At 43.8% G+C, this 12250-nt stretch overlaps 1 protein-coding gene across 2 annotated transcripts in view; it reads right to left on the bottom strand.

The window, feature by feature from the left end:
* Positions 1 to 12250, bottom strand: part of LOC306915621 (disks large homolog 5-like) — a 67145-nt gene that overhangs the window by 34634 nt on the left and 20261 nt on the right. For both annotated transcript variants that reach the window (XM_079493071.1, XM_079493070.1), the window contains exons 4-8: positions 10665 to 10814; positions 6795 to 6978; positions 5289 to 5545; positions 3668 to 3980; positions 2404 to 2634 (exon numbers count right to left, since the gene is read on the bottom strand). In XM_079493071.1, the coding sequence (XP_079349197.1) occupies positions 2404 to 2634; positions 3668 to 3980; positions 5289 to 5545; positions 6795 to 6978; positions 10665 to 10814 (1135 nt within the window). The remainder of the gene's footprint in view (positions 1 to 2403; positions 2635 to 3667; positions 3981 to 5288; positions 5546 to 6794; positions 6979 to 10664; positions 10815 to 12250) is intronic.

A 12250-nucleotide genomic window follows, 5' to 3' on the forward strand; every position in this document is an offset into this window, starting at 1 on the left:
TAAACGAGTCGTACTGCAGGCGTGGTGAGTAATGCACAGGGCTGAATCAATTCCATTAGGTTTGCCGTTCTAATGCAGGCAGGTTTAATTATATCAGCACATTTTGTTTGCTGTCGAGAAACGAGAAACCTCGTATCTCCACATTTAGACTTTTGTATGTTTTTTTTTCTTTTCGTAAATCAACACTGTACTTCGTAAGAGATAATAGCCAAACTACAGGCTCACAAGCCGTCACATTGGCCATTTTTATCTATTTTTTATATATATTTTATAACATAAAAAAGGAACAGTTTAGGAATTAGGACATACAAGCATTCTTCGTTGTTGTTTTATTGTGCCTCGCTCCCTGTCTCACAGTTCGAACAGGCCAGTTAGCTGCTTAACGTTCTTAATTTCCTAATGCAGGGATACTCCGGTCTCCAATGGGGCCAGATTGGACAGACCATTACTTTCCCCTGCTGATGGAAACAGATGTCCTCGCTCTAATGCAGTGGTTTCATATCAAGGTCCATTTCTAATTCGGTATTTGAGCCATGGACCACCATTTGATGAGATTTAGCCTCTCAGATCCAAAACCTAGAACATTTTGTTATTGTTGGATAAGATTCTGTCCACAGTTCCATGCTGTATTGATACCATAGGAGAGATAACAGGCAAACGTTGATCAAAAATAACAATGAATTTACATTCTCTAGCTTAATTGTGTAGACTTCTTGTAAATTAAGTAATGCAGATGTTTGACAATAATTTAACTCTTGAGATCGTGAAATGAAACCAAATGGACCCGTAAGGGTTAAAAAAATCTGTATATTCAACGTTGATGTCATTTATCCTATGAATGTAGAAATATTCCTGGAGAATGCCACTTCTCAAGCCCCTGGAGGGGTTTTAGGCATTCTCATTGACTTTGTGAATCACTTTTTAAATATTCTTGTAAGTGAAAATAAAACAAACAAACAAACAATGCGTGCTGCTGGTGGTGAATATGATAGTGGAAACTAAAGGGCTGATGAAAAGCCAGCAGCTGTGATGAGAGGAACCCTCCCATTACCCTGTTTGAGACGGGATGAACGGATTAACTGCTCAGAGGAGGAAATTAATCAATCCCCGCCCACCCACCCGCCAGCCCACCCGCCAGCCCACCCGCCAGCCAGCCATTTTACTTTGACTATTAACCCATTTTGACCTGAGATCAGATTCTAAAAATGTCTTCTACATCCTGACAGTTTTCTGAAAAAGCTATGTTTCTATGTCAGTCGTTCTTCGATTTTTCAAAAATAGCAGACCTACAAGCTCGTAGCGCGCCACTCGGTGGCGCGCTATGAGCTTGTAGATCTGCTATTTTTCAATAGCTAAAGCATAACATAATGCTAACACCAAAAGGGGTTCCCGCCCAACATGGGTTAAGTGTCATACAAATAATTGCGACTAACTATTTGTGTTTGTTGTTGCTGTTGTGTACAAGGAGCGTTTATTTGCATAGCACATTTCAACAAGGCAATTTAAAGTGCTTTACATAAAACATTAACCCATTTAGACCCGAGGATGATTCTAAAAAAATTTTTCTGAATCATGACAGTTTTCATTTTCTATATCTATATTTCTATATCAGTGGTTCTCAAACTATTTCATGTCAAGGACCCCCACATGTAATTGGCCACCACCCCCCATCTGAAAATATGTTGTTCCAGGGACCCCCCAGAAGCAAAGATTTCAGTTAAAAACATTCGCTGTGAAAGCATATATTCAAAGATTTGCGCCACATTTTCAAAAAATTTCAAAAATAGCAGATCTACAAGCTCGTAGATCTGCTATTTTTCAACAGATAAACTATAACATAATGCTTAAAACACCAAAAGGGGTTCCCGCCCAGAATGGGTTAAGACAGCAAAATAAACAAGTTAGGAAAGAATGATGATGAGTATCCTTTTTTATCTCAATAAATGTCAGCAGCAAACTGAGGCCTACAGCACTGGCTCCCAAAACGAGACCCAAAGGAGAAATGTGATGTCAGATCTACAAGCATAGATAGATAGCCCTGAATCATCTGGAACATCTGAACTCAGAGTGTTGAAATGGGACCAAATGGACCAGTGAGATCTCTCAGAGATCTCTCAGAGATCTCACTGCAGCGCGACGCGTTGTGAGCTTGTAGATCGGCTATTTTCAGCAAAGTGTAAAATCAGTCATTGCGACTGCATCAAGGCCCGCCAAAATACATTTTAGTCGACTAAATCAACTGTACTGTAGATTTAGTCGCCTAAAATCTCATGACATTTAGTCGACTAAAACTAGACTAACACCAACACATTCCAGGTGACTAAAATGTGACTAAAACCTAAATGAAAACTATTCAAAAAGACTATGACTAAAGCTAAAAATCAAACAACACTGAGCACCAACCTGTCTGGCCTGGTAGTACTCCCGCAGCAGCTGGTCTCTCTGGATGATGGCCTCGGTCCTCTCGGTGCGCGCCACGTCCCTCTCCTCGCGGACCATCTCCAGGTCCTTGGTGGCCTGGCTCAGCTCCTTCTGGGCCTCCGCCTTGTCCCGCACCTCGTGCACGTACTTCTCCAGCAGCTCGTTCTTCTCGCAGATGGCCCTGTCGCGGTCCACCAGCGCAGAGCCCAGCTCCTGGTGTTTTTTTTAAAAACATGTGTTTCTATGTCAGTGCTACAGGCTATACAGGCGCTAAATAAGCTAACAGAAACCCTATGGTTGTGCCGTTTGTGAAGCAAGATAGTAAATATCTGAAAGCCCTTACTTGTACTGTGAATAGAAGCTAAGAGAGACCCTACGGCTGTGCCGTTTGTGAAGCAAGATAGTAAATATCTGAAAGCCCTTACTTGTACTGTGAATATAAGCTAAGAGAGACCCTACGGCTGTGCCGTTTGTGAAACATATCTCTTTGTACTTTTTGTGGTAAAAGCACTCAGCTTTCTCTTCTTCCCTTTTTTGTTTTCTTGGAAAGATAACACGATAGGAACTATGCACAAAACTAATTCCACCCACTTTTTTTATTTACTTGTAAAACTGTGATGTGACAATTAACTGTCGCCTTATAGCTTTTAACAATTATTTAAAACTTTAACTGTTGAAAAATAGCAGATCTACAAGCTCGTAGCGCGGCACCGAGTGCCACGCTACGAGCTTGTAGAACTGCTATTTTAGAAAAATCTTGAAAATGTGTGCAAATATTTGAATATTCTTTCACAGCAAACATTTTTAATTTAACCCTGGAACAAAATATTTTGAGATGTACTGTAGGTCGGGGGCCCAACTACATATTATTTTGGGGGGGGTCCTTGACATGAAATAGCTTGAGAACCACTGACAATAGAAACATGAGGTTTATCAGAAAACTGTCAGGATTTAGAAGACATTTTTTACAGAATCAGTTCTCAGGTCTAAACGGGTCAAACTTAACTCATTTAGGCCTGACCTCAAAATTTAAAAAAAATATTCTAAATCCTCCAGTTTTCTGAAATAAATATTTTCACGATTTTTCAAAAACAGCAGACCTACAAGCTCGTAGCGCGCCACTCGGTGGCGCGCTATGAGCTTGTGGATCTGCTATTTTTCAATAGCTAAATTATAACATAATGTTTAAAACACCAAAAGGGGTTCCCGCCCAAATTGGGTTAAAGTAGATTCCGATCATCCTGACCTGCCGCAGAGCCTCCAGCTCCTCGCTGGCGACGCGCCTCTCCGACGAGGTGTTCTTCAGCCGGGCCTCGGCCGCCTCCAGGCCCGTCTGCAGCTTGTCCACCTCCTTGATGACCTGGTCGCGCTCGCTCATGATGAGCCGGTACTCGTTGAACACCGAGTCGCGCTCCTCCTTGTACTTGTCGCAGTCCTTGGCCGCCTTGAGCTGCTGCGTCTTGAGGCGCGTGGCCTCCGACTGCAGCCGCTCCATCTCGCGCTGCAGCTCCGCGTTCTGCGCCGCCGCCTTGGACAGCTCCTGCTGCGTGGAGTCCATCCTGAGTGACGGACGGACGGACATGCAGAGAGTGTTAGAGAGAGGCAGGGGGCTGAAATCTGCGTTAAGAGGGCACTTTTGGACAAAAAAGAAAAATAGCGAAAATAGCAGATCTACAAGCTCACAACGTGTCGCACTGCGACGTGTTGAGAGCTTGTAGATCAGCTATTTTCGGGGGGGGCGCAATCCAGCACTCTTTAGCTAGTGGAGATGTGGCATAACGACATGGAATTCAAAAACAAATTTGTTCAGCGCAAAATACTGTTCACGTTCACCATAGTAAAATGCTGCATTCGTGGTCTGGAAAGGGCAGTTGTTTTACAGACGGGTAAAAGGGCAGGGGCTGAAGCCCCCTTTGATGTCTAATGTGTGCACGTCCCTGATCCTGAGTGACGGACGACACAGTGGTTGAACAAACAAAAAAATGACTCAGCGTTTTTTTTTTTTTTTTTTACTTGCAATGTAGAAATACTAGGTAGGCCTAAAGGTTCGGAATTCAAAATGCACTCGAGTTAAAAGTACAAAAGTATTGGCATCAAAATGTACCAAAAGGTAAAAGTACTCATTGTGCAGAACGTCCCATTTCAAGTTTTCAAAATGTATACCGTAATAATCTTTTGAAAATAGCAGATCTACAAGATCGGCTATTTTCAAATGGCTGAAATGTATATAGGGCTGAAGTGGTTAATGCGTGTTTTGTAAAAACAAGTGTAGAAGTAAAAGTATTGGAAATTGGACAAATATCTCAAAATTTTACTTCCGTACAGTACTTAAGTAAATGTAGTTACTTTCCACCACTGTTTGTTGTAAGAGCCAAATGGGTGAAAATTGTCTAAATGGATTTTCTGTATGTGACCATGGGGTGGCGCTGTGGTGTACAAAAGCATTGGGTTCACTGGCATGGGTGGGAGGTTTAACCTGGAAAGGCAATTTGACCTGCTGTCTGTTTAATGCTGTTAAAAATGCATAATTAACACACTACTACTTGATCATACTACAGCGTCACACAACAACATGAAAAGCAAACAGTTTTGAACATATGGGTTTCCGAGGCTACACTCCATCTGACGGCAGCTCCTCCAACAAAGAGTGTACAGCGTGCATGCGTGCGTGCGTGCGTGCACGCACATATACGCATCAACATCAAGAAAGCGCCTAGTCAAGGCGTCTTTTCCGGGTTTTTAAACAGCTGGTGGATGGAAATGACACTCGCTCTGGTCTAGGCGTTTGACGCTTAAGTGTGCTGCCTTACACCCTGCTGTGTGTGTGTGTGTGTGTGTGTGTGTGTGTGTGTGTGCGTGCGCCTCACCTCCTGACAGAAGAGGAGTACTGCTGCTGGAAGTGCATGGCGGCGTCTCTCTGCTGCAGCAGCATGTCCATCTGCGCCTGCAGCCGGCGGCTCTCCTCGTCGGCGTGCTCGGCGCGGCTCAGCTCCGCGTTGTGCGCCGCCGTCTTCTCGCCGTAGCGCTTCCTCAGCGTCTCGTAGTCCCTCTTCAGCGCCTCCAGCTTGTCCACGGCCGCGTCGTACAGGCCGCTGAGCGCGTCCGACGAGCCCTCGCGCATCACCTGCAGCGCACACACACACACACGCCGTCAGGGGTGTGTGTTAAATCCGACTAAGACTAATAAAGTAAAAATCACACTTGTGTGAGGATGGCATTTTTTTTACCCTTATTCATAATTTATACATCATGGAAAATTATTATGGACTTACAGATGTAGATGGTTCTTCGTCTCAACTGCTCAATTAGCCTCATTATATTACTAAGTACTACTTGTGCGTTGCATTTAGCAATTCTAAGAAGAAAAAATAATTCAATATCGCCGCACTTGGTCTATCGAAAAATGTGTGTATTCTCTCTGTTCATGTCGGGATTCGCTCGTAATTAGCATTAGTCCGACAACGCGGCTTCGCGTGCGGTTAGGGTTAGGCAAAGTCATATAGGATCAGAGAGTTGTGCCATTGAGGGGCAGAAAACAGCGCTAGTCACTTCACCCATGCATCGTTTTAAATACATCGTTTTCAATGAGGGTGGTGCAAATACCAGCAATTTTAGGTATGTGTGCAACATGACAACTGTTTTAAAGTATTGTACAGTGACAACTAAAGTCTCTGTAATGTTTATGTTGTACCATTACTAAAAAACTATCTAAAATATAGTGATTTAAGGTCATTAAAGCTGGACTGTTACCTTTCATTCACTGAAGTGACTGAAAGGCAGTATTCTCACGATACTGAGCTCTTTGGAGATAATTTGAAAATCAGAACAAATAACCTGTGATATGGCTTCTTTCATTTGTCAAAAATGTAATTTTTGTTTTGTTTTTTTGTTTGTTCATGCCTTGTCTACTCGACTCCCATAAAGTCCAGTGCATTCCGTCAACTTCCGGTCCAGGGCTTTGTCACAAATAGGCTCCCCATAGCCACCATTGCACTGGCCCCATGATGTGAACAGAGTTGTCGCAACTCTTTCATCCTATTAGACCCTGGGGTTAGGGACAGGGATAGTAATGGGGCGAGTCGGAACCAAGGCTCCATCAGAATAATGTGTTTCTATATCAGTGGTGCTCAACCTTTTTTGCCCATCTGAAAATATGTAGTTCCAGGGACCTCACCAGAAGCAAAGATTCGAGTTAAAAACGTTCGCTCTGAAAGTATTCACACATTCAAAGATTTGCGCCACATTTTCACGATTTAAAAAAAAAATAGCAGATCTACAAGCTCGTAGCGAGGCGGCACAGAGTGCTAAAGTATAACGCAACGCTTAAAACACCAAACGGGGTTCCCCGTCCTGAATGGGCTCGTTTAGCTCACCTGCTGCTGCAGCATCCTCATGTCGGCCACCTCTCTCTGGTCGTCGTCGTGCAGTCTCCTCAGCTCGTCGCAGGCCTGCTGGGCGTGGCTGTGCTCCCGCACCAGCTGCATGTTGTCCTGCCTAACGGCCTCCAGCTCCTCCTTCAGCCCCGCCTGCTCGCTTGCCTGGCGACTGTGGAGGGTGCTGCGTGGGTGGGGCGGGGAGGGGGGGAGAGGAGGGGAGGGGGAGACAGTGGCTGTTAAAAAATATCACACCTGTGTGGTCCTGCTTTTAACCGAGGTAAATGGAGGGTGGTTGTAAAGACCCCATAGCTGGTGGTGACGGAGGCGTTGCATAGCAACAGGACCAATGTTGAAAGTTAATTTGAGGCTCGCCCGCTTCATATATGGAGGTTACGGGGGGGGGTTACGAAAATATACGTAACTATATAGATTTGGTCCCGCAACAGCCGATTTTAATGGCCGTTACGAAGATGTTTTGACCATTATCTCTGGAACGGAAGGTCCAATCTGCTGGCGGGCCCGCGGGCCGGACCTTGGACAGCACTGGGTTAGAGGAACAGAAGGTATGCCCTGACTGAAGTGTTTAACCACCAGGATAGAAAGCCAGGAATCATTTACAGCTCATTGAGCGAACAGGGGAATCCCCCATGCCTGGACAATGGAGATGCAGACAAGTTCAGCTGGTTGTAAACTATACAGTATATGTGTTGTTGTTGTTGTTGTTTTTTGGGTGGGGGTGAGGGGTGTTACTAAAGAGGGAGCTACCCATCTAATCTCGTTTGGAGACAAATGCCTGGCTTACTCCAACGGTTCTCAAAGTGGAGGCCCCCAGGGGCCAGGGCTTAGAGTATATATATGAATAGAGACGGCACCGGATTTCTCCTCCCATCCACTTGCATTAATTTGCTCAAAAGTGCATGAGGCGATTTCACTCCTCCTTCCGGGTAGGAACAGAGTGCATTCTGGGATGGATTGGACCCAAACACATGAACGCGCTGCCGTTGACTATCATTGCACACGTTCACGTGCGTTCACGTATGAAACAGCGTCCACGTGTCATCATGAACGTGCGCAATGATAGTCAACGGACCAGCGCGTTCATGTGTTTAGGTCCAAACTGCAATACCAAATTCGCAATACCATCGCAATACCATTTCGCCTCAGGGTTTCCTTTGGGTGCCGTCTCTATTCATATATACCGGTACTCTAAGGGCCAGGGTGCTTGAGGGGTTCGTTCCAGGGGTCCTGAGGAACAGTTTAAAAACTTAAACCCATTCTAATGTTTTGAGGGGCGCCGGCCCCGACTATGCCCAGATTTGTGTGTTTGTGAGTACCCCAGAGCGATGATTTGATTGGCTGAGCATTGTACGTATTGGAGGATAAAAAGTGAGGACAGAAAAGTGAGGAGGACGGCAATTGTGATTGGCCGGAATGCGATGATGTATGATGATAAGAGCTCCCCTCACTTCACACGGGTGTGATTGCTTTCTACAAGCTCACAACAACACATCGCATGGACAAATTATCTTAAAAAAAAATATATATATATATATACACATCTTATATTATGGGGGTACCCGCATGGCACAAAATCTTTTCAGATGGGGCATCGCGACCAAATACATAGAGGAACCACAGCAAAAAAAATTGGCTGATTAATAGATTATGAAAATAATTGTTAGCCGAGGCCCTAATCTCAGGCTAAACCGTTCTTCAGTGGTGCGAACTGTCAGTGGCACTGTTAACAGTAAAAATGTGATGTCAATACTGCTTAACTGATAACTTCCTGTATAACTGTAAATCCAGTATAGAGATGGATTACTTATTATTATGACTGCTTTCCTGCAGACTAACAGGCTTGTCGTGATTCACGGCACATTACATAAAGGACTTCCGCTCACCACAAATTATGGCTGCAAGATCTGGGAGGCATACTATGGTCCGACGGAGCATTGGTTCGATATGCGTCCGCACCTCGGACTAGCGCCTGCTCCCGTGCTTGCGGTTATGGTTAGGTTAGGGGTTAGGGGTATCGGATCAATGAATCGTCGGACCAAACACATGTACCCGCAAGATCTACCATTTTCACAATTTATGCGCGACACCGCGCATAAATAAACGCGTTTATTATTCAATTAACCAATAAAAAAGGGGAGGCAAAGTAGTAGTAAATGAATAAAGGCGTGCGTTGATGCACACAATCAGAGGGAAAGGCTTAACCATGGCATGATGGCAATAATCCCTCCTCAGTCTGTTTGCATGGAGGCCAGGCCAGCTGTTAGCTGTTCTCACACATGTTCACGTCAAGGACCTCCAAAATTACATTCAACCACATTTTAGGACCCCCAAAGTTGTTAAAAGCCCGTTTTAGGACACCAAACATGATATGTTCAAGTCTTGAACCCCATTGTATACTTCACCTATTCCAAGTCGGACGGTTCTTGAGATGCATGCACAACAAAATGGCACACACACACACACACACACACACACACACACACACACACACACACACACACACACACACACACACACACACACACACACACACACACACACACACACACACACACACACACACACACACACACACACACACACACACACACACACACACACACACACACACACACACACACACACACACACACACACACACACACACACACACACACGAGGGGAAGGCAGCAAACGCAGCAGGTTTAAAAAAAAACCCTGCAGGCATGATGATTTGTGCGAACAAACATGCAACCCAAACAAAAGCTGCGTCAGCCGCTGAAACATTGATGAGGCTCGGCAGCCGCCTTCCTTGTGACCAGTGTCACCGTGCCCGCATATTAAAACCCATGAAGTCGCTTGTAATACTGGTGGATGGGGGTTGCGGTCATTTGGGGGAGGGGGTTGTTTCTAAAGTGTAGTTGCTGATTTGGGCTTGCTTCCCAATATGTTGTTTGAACCAGTGGTTCTCGCATTTTCTTCAAGGTTTCTTTGAAACTAAACTAAAAGGATAAGTCATTTTATGCTTGGTTGCATGCTGAAAATAGATCACCGAAGTCTGACGTCAATATCGGTAGAGGCCACCAAGTCCACATTTTTTGATGAATTGAACATGGTGGACCCTGTTGTAAACAAGTGTAATGCTTAATTGGGTCGTCCACTCACAGTTAACAGCCTTTGTATTGAGTTTGTGCTTGAAATGTACTGTAATTCTGCAAACTGTTAATACAATTTTCAATCAATCAATCAATCAATCAATCAATCAGGTTCATGTACTTTTCAGTTGCATTATAATCCCCATAGGGGCATTTTAGATCGCCTCATATAAGAACTGTGTTTGCTCAAATAAACAGATCAATATGGATATGAAGAATCAACCGACGCTAATGAAAACGCTAATGTTACTACTGCTGAATTAGTTAAAATTTCCCTAGAAACAAAACCTCCCCGACAACAATATCGCCGAGACAGACAGAATCTTTGGACCACAATTCTTACATGAGACGATTTTAACCCATTTTGGGCGGGAACCCCTTTTGGTGTTAGCATTATGTTATGCTTTAGCTATTGAAAAATAGCAGATCTACAAGCTCGTAGCGCGCCACCGAGTGGCGCGCTACGAGCTTGTAGATCTGCTATTTTTGAAAAATCGAAGAACGACTGACATAGAAACACAGCTTTTTCAGAAAACTGTCAGGATGTAGAAGACATTTGTAGAATCTGATCTCAGGTCAGAATGGGTTAAGATGATCCCACGTTATTCTCCATAGAGAAAAAACGTCCGTGAAGGACTTTGGCGCTCTATAGCCGATCTACAAACGAGCTCACAAGAAGCTGTCAAAACCAACACACAGTTGGTTTAGGACTCACTGGTAGAAGTCGGCCTTCTTGACGGCGTCCTCGCACCTCTTCAGCGTGGCGTTGTGCTGGCTCTGCAGACACTGGAGGTCAGCCATGGCCTTCATGCACTGCAGCTTCAGACGCTCGTAGTCGTGGCCCGGAGTCGCCTTGGAGTGAGGTCTAGGGGTGGGTGGGGCCACACGGACACATTTTAATATCACCAATACGTTTTCAAGCAGTGTCACGATACAACACGACATTATCACGATATCTTTTCACGCATTGTTTTATGGTTCTTTCATATGGTTACTTCATAGTACCACCTAGTACCCAGTACCTTCATAGTACCACCTACAAGGTAAAAATCACACCCGTGTGAACTGAGCGGTGCAAGGTCTTATATAGCCTGATCAGCTGTGGTCTGACGTAATGTCAGTGACCATAGTAACCATGCTCATTCTTTTGAGGGACAGGTACACAAACACACACACACACGGGTACTAACAAAGCCAGTTGTTGGAGTGGTTTGCACCACTAGTGATTTTTAGTTGCGAACCATAGCAACCATGCTCATTTTTTTGGTACGAACAAACACGGGTTACAAAGCCAGTTGTTGGAGTGGTTTGCACCATTCAAAAATGAGTAACAGACCATTTTAGACCAAAATACTTTAATTTTGGCGAAACGAAACCGTCATTCTACAGAAGTATAAATTAAGGTATTGAACTGCAACCAAATCATAGAATGTGCATTCACAATATATATAGTACACGACATCTCTGGAAAGGCCTGTCGTGGAGACATTGTATCGTCTCGACGTTACCTCCCACACCATTTTACAAATATATATAATTCTTTATTTTAGCTAGTTTAGTGTTTGAAAAGGCTTTTATATATATATATATATATATATATATATATATATAGTTTGTATGTGTTGTCTTCTGAAGAGGTAGTCTTGGGGTAAGTGAGATAAAAGCATGGCAGGTTGGAACACTGTGTGTTACAGTAAGTGGTGTGTCATTAAAGTTGCATGCTATAGCCCTTGTGTTACGGAGTCGAGCATTACTTGCAGAGCACTTTCTCGTTGCGTGAAGTACGCACTCCAGTTGCTTTGAGTTATGATCGCGTGCAAAAGCCAGTGGGAAATGTACTATATATTTTTTTCTTTCTTTTTTTCCCTTTTTAAGTAACAGTATACACTGCAGTGTAGAAATACTTACTACTTACAAGTAGTAACAAGTAATAGTATTACAGGTAATAGTACGGAATTCTAAGGGCACGTTTGGAAATAGCGCACCGAGCGCACTGTGCAATGCAAACAAAAGTATTGGTATCAAAATGTACTAAAAGTACCAAAAGTAAGAGTACTCATTATGCAGAATGTCCCATTTCAAGTTTTCAAATGTATACAAGTCTTTTGGAAATAGCAGATCTACGAGTTCACAAAATGTGTCGCATCGCGGTGCATTGTGAGCTTGTAGATCAGCTTTTTTCAATTGTGAGCTTGTAAGTGTTTTGTAATAATAATCACAATCTACAAAGTAACTAAGGTTTTCAAATAAGTGTAGTGGGGTAAAATATTTAATGTATAAAGTAAAATATTTTGATCTGAG

This window comes from Electrona antarctica (assembly GCF_951216825.1).
Source record: "Electrona antarctica genome assembly, chromosome: 22".
Taxonomy (NCBI): Eukaryota; Metazoa; Chordata; class Actinopteri; order Myctophiformes; family Myctophidae; genus Electrona; species Electrona antarctica.